Below are 12,517 nucleotides of genomic sequence, written 5' to 3'. Positions count from 1 at the left end.
CCTGAGGAAGCAAATGGACATTAGTGCAAGAGGTAGTCCAATCGCTGTTGAAGAGGCGGCCAGCCACAGTGGATCTGTTTGCCACAAAGTTGAACTATTGTCTCCTGGTACATTTCTCTCTGTACCTGATGAAGTAAGAGGGTGCAAGAATATGGAGATGACCCTAATTTCTCCGTTTTGGCCTCAGAGACCTTGGTTCCCGGATCTCTTGGAATTGCTGTCTGAACCTCCGATCCTCCTGCCATGAAGGAAGGATCTACTTAAACAGCCTCATTTTCCTCATTATCACAAGAACCTTCCCGTGCTCAACCTAGCTGGATGGAGACTGCAGTGGGCAGCCCGAAATTCCGGTCTTTCAAAAGGAATGACTTGACAACTTTCTATGTGGCTGAGGAAGTCGACAAGGAAGTTATATTAGGTAAGATGGGCGATGTACCGTGCATGGTGCAGGGGACAAAGACATAGTATTTCTCGCCCTACAATAGCAAAGGTGGCAGATTTTCTTTTCCTCAGAAAATCCAAGTCTCTCTCTTACTCTACTATTGCAGGCTACAGATCCATGTAAGTTAACCCTCTTACACCTAAGGGGTATAATAAAAATCATCTCCCGTATGCCGAGGCAGTCTCGGAGTGAGCGCCGAAGCAGAAAAAATATTTTTTTCAAAAAATCTCAGCATGATTAGTTTTCAAGATTAAGAGTTCATTTTTGGCTCCTGTTTTTGTCATTGCCTGAAGATTAGTATACGACCATCAGAAATGAAAAAAATTATCATTATCATATATAAATAATGCGATATATTTAATTGTATTCAAATCGCGCTGTGAGCAAAACGGTTAAAGCTAACGAGTTAATTTTTTGTTGTTGTATTGTACACTAAATTGCGATCATTTTGGTATATAACACATTGTAAAACGATCATAGCAACAAAGAAAATATTATCACAAAATGATGCATGAATTCGTAATGCGCGGACATAAAAAAAAGTTTTTCAAAAATTCACCATAAATCTAAATACTGTTCTAGAGACTTCCAATTTGTTTCAAAATGAAGATAAATGATTGAATATGACTATACTGTAAGAGTTTTAGCTTACAATTGCAGTTTTTGACCATTTTGGACGAGTTAAATGTGACCGAATGTCGAATTTTTTTAATATATTTTTTTTATATGCAAATATTTCGAAAATCAGAAAAGCTACAACCTTCAATTATTTTTTTGTTGTATTCTATATGAAATTGCACACATTTCCATATATAAAACTCTATGAAACGCCTAATATGAAATGGAGCAAATATAACGATAATGCGATGTACGCATTTCGGAGATTTGTGGCGGAGAATCCGCGCGCGAAGGGAAGGAAAGTTTTTTTTTAAATTCACCATAAATCTAAATATTGTGCTAGAGACTTCGAATTTGTTTCAAAATGAAGATAAATGACTGAATATTACTAGACTGTAAGAGTTTTAGCTTACAATTGCGTTTTTCGACTATTTCGGTAGAGTCGAAGTTGACCGAACGTGGTTTTTTTTCTATTTATCATGATTTATATGCAAATATTTCGAAAATGAGAAAAGCTACAACCTTCAATTATTTTTAGTTGTATTCTACATAATATTGCACACATTTTCATATATAAAACTTTATGTAACGGCTAATTTAAAATGGTGTAAACATTACGACAATCGGACGAAAAAATTTATGATTTTTTTCGGAAGAGTTACCGCTGTGACGTAAGGAAAATGTTTTTTTTTTTTCATAAATTCACCATAAATCGAAATATTGTGCTGGAGACTTCCAATTTGTTTCAAAATGAAGGTAAATGATTCAATATTACTAGAATATAAGAGTTTTAGCTTACAATTGCGTTTTTCGACCATTTCGGTAGAGTCAAAGTTGACCGAAGGTTGAAATTTTGGCACTTATCGTTATTTATATGAAAATATTTCAAAACTGATAAAAGCTACAACCATGGGTTGTATTTAGTTATATTGTGCATGAAATTGCGCACATTTCCATATATAAAAACTTTATGTAACAGCAAATTTAAAATGGTGCAGACATTACGACAATCGCACGAAAAAATTTATCGGAAGAGTTACTGCGCAGACGTAAGGAAAAAGTTTTTTCATAAATTCACCATAAATCGAAATATTGTGCTAGAGACGTCCAATTTGTTTAAAAATGAAGGTAAATGATTGAATATTACTTGAATATAAGAGTTTTAGCTTACAATTGCGTTTTTCGACCATTTCGGTAGAGTCAAAGTTGACCGAAGGTTGAAATTTTGTCACTTATTGTTATTTATATGAAATTATTTCAAAACTGATAAAAGCTACAATCATGAATATTTTTTTGTTGTATTCTACATGAAATTGCGCACATTTTCATATATAATACTCCATGTAATGGCTAATTTAAAATGGTGCAAAAATTATGTCAAAGTGACGAAATAATTTCAGAGATGTGTCACTGATACTTTTTAGTTCGATAAGAAAGAAATTCGCGCTTGCGCGCCTGCGTAACGATTGTAAACAAAACAACACCTTGATCCGTGAGCTCCCAGCATCTCCCAAGGCGCGTGATTCAAAAGTTTTTGCCTGGTAGGCCTACAAGTATTTTTCAGCGAATTTTTAAAAAAAACTTTTTTTATATTGACGTTTAATACGTCCAATCGGCACCCGGGAGACAATTTATGTCGACGTTTAATATGTCCAATCAGCGTAAGACTGTCAACACCTTTAGGTTTCATTTACCAGAGATTTCTAATAGTAGAATCCTTCATGATCTCAGATCTTTTAAGATCGAAGGCCCGATCGTCCAGCTTTGGGCCCCTCCATGGGATTTAGCGGATGCTCTAAAATTATTAAGCTTGCAAGCTTTTGAACCTTTGGAGAATTTGTTCTAACAAGAGCTTACTAAGAAAGTTTTGTTTTTTATATCACTGGCTATGGCTAGAAGAGTGGGAGAAATTCAAGCTGTCTTGAGATCAATTTCGTTTGTGGGGAAGGATTTGTATCTTTTGTATCTTCCAGAATTTGTGGCTAAGTCACAGTCAGAAATTAACCCCCTTCCGAGAGAGTTTAAGGTTTTGTCTCTCAAAGATTTCGTCGGAGGTGACATGGCCGAGATGCATCTTTGTCCAGTGCGAGCACTTAAATATTACCTGTCGCGCACTTCCAAATTATTGCTGTGGCTGCGGACCTTATTTGTTTTGCCCACTATCGAAAATGTGATCAGTTTTTTCTTAAGGGAAATAATTTAATCCCTTCCCAGAGAAACATTTTCGGATAACAGTATTCTGCGCCCTAGAGCGCATAGTTTCAGGAGTACGTATAGCGACATCATCGACCATCTCAGTAAGCAGGATTTTAGAAGAGGCGTCTTGGAAATCAGTTTTGGTATTCACTTTTTTCTACTTGAAAGGTGTACAGTTCATTTCAGAAAGGGGTTACTCACTCGGGCAATTTGTAGCGGCTAATACAGTGTTACGATAGTTGACAATTAGCTCGGGTTCAGTAGGGGAGGTAGTAGATTTATTGATTTATCATGTTCTTTTGCAGCAGCTCAGCTCCCTCATCATGACTTCTGGATTCATTACTCGCCATCAGTGGACATCAGGAGCGATCTGGCCTTGGAACTTATTCTCCATACATGGGAGGCTAACAGCCACATGGGAGATGTTCAGTTCCACTCCATACATGAGAGAGATATGATACCACATGGGAGGCTTCTGGAAGGATCTGCCCTTGGGACTTATCCTCTCTACATGGGAGGCTGTACAGCCACATGTGAGGTGTTAGTTCCTCTCCACATATGAGAAGTTTATGATACTTCATGGAAGGTTAGACGTGACCAAGACGAGACTTAGACTGATCAGACTAATGTTGAGGTACTCATTCCTTCCGTTTAATAGTTTAATGGGTTTATACCAATGTACATCGGTTGGTCGGGCTTAAACAATGAGTGAGCCCACCTCCATTTAAATGTTGTAAATCAGGGTAATTCAGGTGTTCAGGTGGTGTATTGCAATATGGAGTTTTCATATTAAAACTAATATTGTAATACCTACCTAAACACCTGAATGACACCCACCCTCCTCCCCTCGTCAAGTGATTAACGATTAGTGATTGACGTAAGTAGTCACTGTTGGCCGGTTGTTGGCGGCAGCGTTGCCAACCGTGGACAGGTGACTCGGTAACCATGTTTACCTGCAGCGTTGATAATACTGGCAGTTAAAATTTTACCTAAGTTTCGGTAATTTTGTGGGGTGTTGTTTGGGCTGGTCAGGTGACCAGGGTTAATGCAGGTATTCAGGTAGGTATTACAATATTAGTTTTAATATGAAAACTCCATGTTTCGACAGATGGCCATTGGAAAGACATGTTGATTGATGTGTGTTGTTTCGCTTCTGGGTCAGATTCCGATTTTGTGGATGCAGTAGGTTCTTACTTGATGCATCCTGGCCATTGAAGAGGCACAGTGATGGCACTGGTTGGTCTTCCCTGCTTCCTATTAAGTGGTACGAGGAGGCTTTCGGCAGCCCAAAGCTCTCTTGCAGCTTCTCCGTGGATCCCTCAGTCTTTGCATTGGTATACAACTTCCTTCTCACCCATGGGATTCTCCAGTCTCATTTGCCCCAGATTGCCTGGGTATACAGTCCCTCTTTTGGATGCCAAACACCCAAAGCGTCACTCCAATTGTATTCACGAGCGCCCATTGCAGCACCTCGGTGGCGAGTTTGATTCTGAGGCATTCCGCTGAGGAGTTAGAGATGTGTATTTCTTGAGAAGAATGGCGTAGCCAAAATGAAGAACCTGAATCACCCAGGGTTCTGGGCCCCTGAGGCTCCATTCCTCCCAAAAATGGAGCAGTCTGACACCAAAAGGTGTGCCAAGGACTGGTGCATCATTTGGAAGAGGGTTTTGAAGTGGGTCTTGACACAGACTTCGAAGGGGTTTGTAAATTAGAGCAGAGCCTAGTAAAGGGTTGAGACTTCCCTCCTCGAAGCCGCAAGAGACCTACTCCCTCACTTCGTTCTAGGGAGGATGAATGTTTTGGTGGACGAATTGACCCAAGGCCGTCAAATTCGTCCATCAGAATGGACTCTCAAACCTGCATCGACCTCTGGGGCAAGCCCTCAATGACCTCTTCGCGACCTTGATGAACAACCGCCTCCCTCTGTATTGCTCTCCAGTCCCGGATCCTCTAACGTGGTCTGCTGATGCGATGTTGATGGACTGGATGAGGCTAGATGCTTATGCCTTTCCCCCCTTTGGGAGGCACTGATCATAGTCATGTTCCATCAGAATGTCTCCCTGACACTTGTCACCCCATTCTGGCTGAGGAAAGAATTGTTTCCTGACTTCTTTACTGTCTTGTTGACTTCCCACCCAAGATTACTGCCTCAAAGGAAATTGCTTCTTAAACAGCCGCACTTCCTCAGATATCAACAAGGACTGTCTGGTCTGGCCCTGACAGGCATCAGACTTCTCAGGGGTCTTATCAGAGTGAAATACTTTTTTGCGAAGAGCTGCGCAAGCTATCTCAAAGTCCAGACGAGCTGCTTCTGATAGACTTTACCAGTGTAAGCAGAATGTCTTTAGAAGGTGGTGTAGAAAGAATAGTCTCTTCTTCTGAGACCTCTGTTAGTCAAATAGCAGATTTCCTTCTTTTCTGGAAAGACACCAGACACTTGGCTTCCCCCACTATTAGAGGATATAGAGCCATGTTGAGTTCAGTGTTTAGACAAGAGGGGCTAGATTTGTTTTCTAACAATGCCATTTCCAATCTTATTAGATCATTTGAAGCATCCAAGTGTCTGCTTGACATTGTTGAGGAATTTGACCAAGAAGACCTTATTTTTAGTGGCATTAGCTTTGGCAGGACGGATTAGTGAGTTGCATGCTATCGAGAAGAGAGTTTGTTTCTCTCCGGGAGATGCAATCTTCTCTGTCCCTTGGTTTTCTCGCCAAGAACGAGAACCCTTCAAGTCCTTGGCCACAGGTTTTTGTCCTCGAGAACCTGATGGATATTTGTAGGCCAGAAGAGGAGGAAAGACTGCTCTGCACTGTGAGGGCATTGAGATATTACCTACACTGGACTGAGAAGATAAGGGGGCATTCGGTGTTCCGTTAAAGACCTGTCTCGCCTGCTCTCAAAAAATGCTCTTTCGTTCTTCTTGATGGAGTTAATAGTCGAGGCTCACTCCCAGATGAGAGAGGAAGACTTCGCTTTTCTTAAAGTTAAAGCTCATGAAGTTAGAGCAGTTACCACTGACTAGCCTTCCGACATGTCATTATCTGCTATCCTTCAGGCAACATTTTGGAAATCGAAGTAAGTTTTTAAGAAGAGGAGACTGTACGTATTTGAGAATTTTAACATTCTCTGGCCTTTTTCCGTTGGTGGCATGGCATTGGGAGAGGCAACAGAGGAGGTTGTCTGTTCCTCTATTATTATTGCCTTGAATCAAGATTTTTGAGATAAAGGGAAGTCTGGGGGTACATACTAAGTAGCCAGGAGTGCCAGCCAGTTGGCTTTTATTATGGTTTTTTATGGTTTGGTGTAGGTGACAGTAGTATTGATTTTTGTTCTTTTATATCTGGTCTTTTCCCAGGGTAAGGGCATTGTATGTTTTTTTATCTTGTTAAGTCAGCGGTGTACCACCATTACTGCGAAGATTATCCCACTTGAGTAGAGGCAACATTTTGCCTTGCTACCACTCACTCTACTTTGTAAGGTGAGAGCTAACCAAAGGCAGTACTCCCATGCAGCAGATTACTTACAAGGTAAGGTATAACAGACACAGTCAGTGCTGACAATTTTTGTTTTTTCAAGAAATCTTTCATATTTTTTTAATTGAGTAGCAATCCACATCCCTCCACCTTTCAATTAGGAATCAGCCATGTAATTGCTTGGTAAGACACTGACATAAAAATTTATTTTTTATAAGAAAAACAAGTTTGATTTTATACTTACCAAGCAACTACAGAATCAGAGCCCTCCCTCCATAAACTGGTTGCTATTGTCAATACCAGGCAGACTGTGCAGTGGGTGGGGTTTGTCACCTACACTGTGCAATGGAAGAGTCAATGCGATATTTTACATATGCATAGGGGCTGAAGTATAGCTAAAATAATTACTTGGTAAGTATATATGAAAGTTAATTTTGTGATAAAAATAATAATTTTTGTCTATTTTTACAGTTGTACTGGAACTGACTGGTAATTATTGGAAAAAGAAGAATCATCATGAGAAGAGCTCAGAATGGTGAGTTTATTTGCATAATTTTCTATATTGATATATATGTTCATCCTTACAAAATGCAAGGTTGTGTTTTTTTACCTTAATTGCACAAAGAATGCTGAACAACTATTGGAACTGACCCAACTATGGTTAGTGATATAAGAGATTACCTTCACTACTATAGTTGGGCACTTATCTCCTAATCAATTGTGTGGTTTTCCTTATTTTTTTTCAGTGGTCAGTATAGTTTTTTTTTAATTCTTAGAAAATGACCAATTTAAACATCTTCTATTGGCTTACGTATTTTAGTATCATATATAGAGTTTACTTCTAGGGTATCCTAGCTACTATGTATGTGGCATCCTGTCCAGCCTCTCCAACTTCCACTTTTCTCTGTAGACAATCCAGAAAGGGTACCACTGCTGGGGTTGGAGTTTCATTTTCAAAGCCAATACGTACATACTTAGTAGAAGGCAGGGGTAGTTTTGTCAACCACTCAAAAATGTTTGGACTTGAGAGGTGTCAAAATACTAGTCGTTGATATTTTAATGGCAGGACTCTCATGGAACTGCTCCATGGCTTCTAGTGTTAGGCTGGCTAAGGGGGTAGGTTCTCAGCAGTCTGTACGGTTTTCCTGTGAATATGATGAGATTGGACATGATGGTAGTACAGTATTAATGCAATGCTATTGAGGTCATCAAGTTGGTTTGGCCTACAGTTGAGCCACCCTAATTAGCTGAGGGTAGGTTTGAACTTGGCATTTGGGAATCTGCTCTAAATAAGTTCATGGATTACAGTATTCATTTTCAGTCCATTCCTAAGTCTGTCTTTAAGTTGAATTTGTTGAAACTGGTGTTTACAGTTTGTATTTGTTCCTACACAAATGCAAACCTTTGTTTCAAATAAGTAACTTACCAAGTAATTACATAGCTATAGTTTCAACTTGCACAGCATCCTAAATTTTGAAATCCAAGGCAGCGCTTCTGTTGTTTTCATGTAGGTGACTAGCCCCAGTCACTTTTGAGGAAAAATAGGTACGCCAAAGCTGAAGAGCTCAAGTAATTTCTGCCAGTTAATGACTGAACATGAGTTATATGGGCAGCATTATTTTGAACTTCGGTCGCTGTATGATTATATACTGCTCCAGGATTGATGAAGTGTTCCTGCTTCTGATAGCCTTTGAGCTATTTAGAGATAGTTTAGGTTTTTTAATACCTGTTTTTCACTGAATTACGATGTGTTTTCACTAATGCATCTAGTATTCTTTATTGTAGTGAAAGGCTGCAAGACTAAGGCCTCTTACAATTCCTATACCATTTGTACTAATTATAGAGGAAAAGTATGCACAATTGATTTGACTTGTAATGAATGCAGGGACTGGGATGAAAGTGGGAGGTGTTAAAGTCTCATTTGGACAAACTTGAAAGAAATAGGACAAGGAAGGTGGCTGCTATAGTTGAAAATAGGGCTTTAGCTAGGTGTAGAGTCTACACCTAATTCTGGTGTAGCTGATAATATGCCTGTTGTATCTTCTCCTGTACCTGTCTTTTCTCCCATCACCAGCCCTCAGACTGTACCACCAACTTCTTTACCTGCCTCCCATGCCTCCAACCCCTATCCTATTGCCAGTCTTGAAGCCAGATTTGACCCGAAATTTGGTCTTATTATTAATACTTTACCCAATTATTGGCATTAATTAAGGTACCCAGTGACATAAGTGACAATGCAGTGTTAATGGAGGAGATGGCTACTCATCCCACCAACTCTCCTAGATGAAAGTCCCTTTCATACTCCCCTAAACCTGGGAGGAGGCTTACTGGAGGTCCGAGTGAGGTCGGTGGGGTTTGCCCACGGTTAGTCACCCCTTCAATCAAGTCTGTTGTCTGGTCCCAGGTCAATGCATCCAGGTGGATGTGCATCAGTTATCCTTTGGGTCTATGGATTCCAGTCCAGACGAGTCTTGGCCTTTAAAGAGGCGCATAGTCGATATGGATCGATCTTCTCTGGTTCCCTGTAAGTGGTTCAAGGAACCTTCATAGTCCCCAACCTTTATTATGTAGCACCTGGGAAAGTCCTGAGCACTTTTTCTCCAGAGTGCCCAGCTGAAAAGTGCCAGTATTTGGTGCAAAAGTGCCTGTCTAGCTCTCAAGTGCCCATTGTTTCTAGAGTGCCGTCTGCTTCTCCTGAGCACCCAGCGCCAGCCTCCAAGCACTTGGCGCATCTCCAGACTGCTCAGCACCAGCTGCCAAGCACCTTATACCACCTTCCGGTCCTCCCACTCCCACAGTGCGCAATCCTTCGCTGGCACCCATCCAGTGCCAACTCTGTGACATTTTGGCCTTTTTACAAAAAGCACTTGCTGCAGCTAAGGCTCCTTCTGACTTGGCTCCATGACTGGACTTGTCGGACAATGAAGTTATGGATCAGGAACCTTCTCCCGCAGCCTATGTAGCTCTCCTTAGGTATTTTTTTTAGTGAGCTTTCTGACCTTTTTCACTCCAACTGCCTCAGCCTCTCTTGCATCAACCTTCAGGTTGAGGAACCAGCCTGACGAAAGTTCCAGACTTCCCAATATGTTTCTTTCCTCCTCTTCAAGGAAAACCTTAAAATGAAATTGGAGTTTGACTCTCGAAGAAGAGGGAATGAGGTAAGGCAGTCTTATGTCCTCCCTTTCAGCTTTCTTGTAGGAGGTACCTCTCTTACACCACCAGAGAAGCTCCTTCTTTGGGAGTCTGTCTCTCCTCTCAGGGGGACTTCTCCAGGCTCATTGATTCATCATGTAGATCTGCCTTCTCATCGGCAAAGATTATGTTCTCATCAACAGAACTCGATTATCTGATCAAGAATATTTTTTAATTTTCTCAAGTGTTTAGTTTTTTAAACTGACTATTGGACCCCTCACCAAGAAAATTGAAGACTTGCAACCTGGCAAGGGGCTTTATCATCAGTTTGGCTTGGCATCCTTTCATGCTGTATGAGCTTTTGATATTTACACAATTGGGAAAAGATTTGGAGGTTATTCAGTGGAGAGTCAACGTTTCCTGAACCTGCTTTATTTCCTTGATACTACAGAACTGAAGCTTCATTTTTCTTATCACTACAATTCTTCAAAAGCTTATCCTCTTATACCCAACCTAGCCTAACTTAATACTACCATGACCCTCTTAAGAACGTAAACTTAATTCCTAACCCTAACTGTATAGTGTTGCCTTCCTAACTGTCAGAAGAACTTAACCTAAATTAACCTTGCTGTCAGTAAATTAGAAATCTATAGTTATTCCTTTACTTAATAGTTTTCCACTGTCAACATCAACTTCTTAATTAAACCTTGCTGTCAGTAAATCAGAAAACAATATACGTAGTTATATTCTTTACTTCATAGTTTTTTCATTGTCAGCATCAACTTCTCAAATTAATTAAACCTTTTCACTTCCTTAATTCACCTCAACCAGTCTTACTCTTTTCTTTTCTTTTTTCTTTATCCTTTTTGAGTTGATTTCCCCTTTTACACACTTCCTATACTACTTACACTACTTAAGGCTTCCAACTGAACCAAAAGCCCATCAACTTTATACGTATATCAAACTCATGGGAGATATAGACGTCAGTCTTCTTGCACGGTCTACCAGACCAAATGGACTGTATTCCACAGCTGGTGTAGAAGACATAACGTCTTGTCTTCTCCAACATCTGTAACTCAAATCAAATACTACTTTCTGCTCTATCTGAGATCCTCTAGAGGTTTATTTTCATGTACCATTAGAGGCACACGAGCATGCTGGGTTCTGTCTTTAGACAGAAGTTTGGACCTGGCTTGAACCAAGATCTGAACGACTTTATCAAATCCTCCTTTTAAGGCCCTTCGTTCCACATCATTAAAAGATTTAACTAGGAAAGCCCTCATTTTTGTCACCTTGGCTATGACCAAGCGAGTCAGTGAACTACAAGCAATATATAAAAGAATTGGATTCTCTGAAGAAGATGCAGTCTGCTTGTTTACTCTTGGTTTCCTGGCCAAGAATGAAGCAACTTCCAAGCCCTGGCCCCATTTGTTCACATTAAGAATTTGATGGCGATCGTTGGCTCAGAAGAAGAAAGAACATTTTGCCCTGTAAGGGCATTGAGGTACAGTAAACCCCTGGATTCACGGGCGGGAGACGTTCCATCCCCCGCCCACCCTTGCAAATACGTAGTTAAAATCTGTGGGTACTTGCTACCCCTTCTAAAAATACTTCTAACTGCCAATCTTGAAAGCTCAAATACCAAATGAATACAGGTATCCTCCTACTTACAATGGGGTTAGGTTCCAAAAAACCCATTGTTTGTTGGAAATATCGTATTTCAGATATAGCCTAGCCTACACTACACAGTATACTTCATACATATACAGTATAGTAGTTATTAATTTCAGCTTATTCTCTCTTGTTTAATGCATATTGTCTCATGATAGTTCTGTACAGAGAGAAATTGAATAACATTAACCAGTTAGCCTAGCGTTTAGGCAACCATGGTATATCGTATACTTAAGATTACAGTAGCCTACCTTACAGTAAACTCACATGGTATAGTAATTTATTTATTAATATTATAAGCCAATTCTGGAGGTTCAATGCTTCTGACTATGATATATCAGTAGAAAAAAGGAATTTGGACCGACATTGGCATAATTGAGCGATGTCAGGCTGCTGATGGCTACATATAATTATAGAATAAAAACGTAACAAATATGCATCTTTTCCATGAATCTTTTAGAAAGTTATACATTACTTGACTGTATCCAATAATATTGTATGTATTCTCGTACTATTTTATCATAAAATACTAACAAAGCAGTCAGTGTTTTGGTTTGGAAATCAGCTAACGGCGAGTACGAGTTTATTTCACTGTATTTAACCACGGGCATCAATCCCTCTCTGGTAGATATTTCTTCTGGAGCTGAACTGGTGGGTAGGCCCTCAGCCAGTTGAGGATGTCTGTACCTTCCTCCAAGTATAAGTCTATCCTATTGTTAAGACCGAAGATTTGTTCGTGAATGAACAAATGACAAATTTTCTAAGGCAATTTGTATTTTTCATAGCTACAAACCTGTGGTCTAAACGTTGTACTGCCCACGTCTAGCTGCCCCTCTGTCTTCTTAAAGACATCCTGGGTTGGGAAAGACTGAACATAGTAGCATGGGTGTGTGGTCTTTGACCAGTTTTCACCCGACGTACGCATGCGTTGCCAGATCTCACAAGATTCCAGCTAGGCACTAGAAAATTATCCTATTGTTAA

The 12,517-nt window shown here is 40.1% G+C and overlaps 1 protein-coding gene across 2 annotated transcripts in view; it reads left to right on the top strand.

Moving 5' to 3' along the window:
- Positions 1-12,517, top strand: part of LOC135222059 (BET1 homolog) — a 139,821-nt gene that overhangs the window by 28,706 nt on the left and 98,598 nt on the right. For both annotated transcript variants that reach the window (XM_064260203.1, XM_064260202.1), the window contains exon 2: positions 7,204-7,267. In XM_064260203.1, the coding sequence (XP_064116273.1) occupies positions 7,249-7,267 (19 nt within the window). In that variant the 5' untranslated portion in view covers positions 7,204-7,248. The remainder of the gene's footprint in view (positions 1-7,203; positions 7,268-12,517) is intronic.

Source organism: Macrobrachium nipponense, chromosome 3, assembly GCF_015104395.2.
Source record: "Macrobrachium nipponense isolate FS-2020 chromosome 3, ASM1510439v2, whole genome shotgun sequence".
Taxonomy (NCBI): Eukaryota; Metazoa; Arthropoda; class Malacostraca; order Decapoda; family Palaemonidae; genus Macrobrachium; species Macrobrachium nipponense.
The sequence above is the reverse complement of the archived record's forward strand: the minus strand, read 5'-3'. Positions and strand labels throughout refer to the sequence as shown.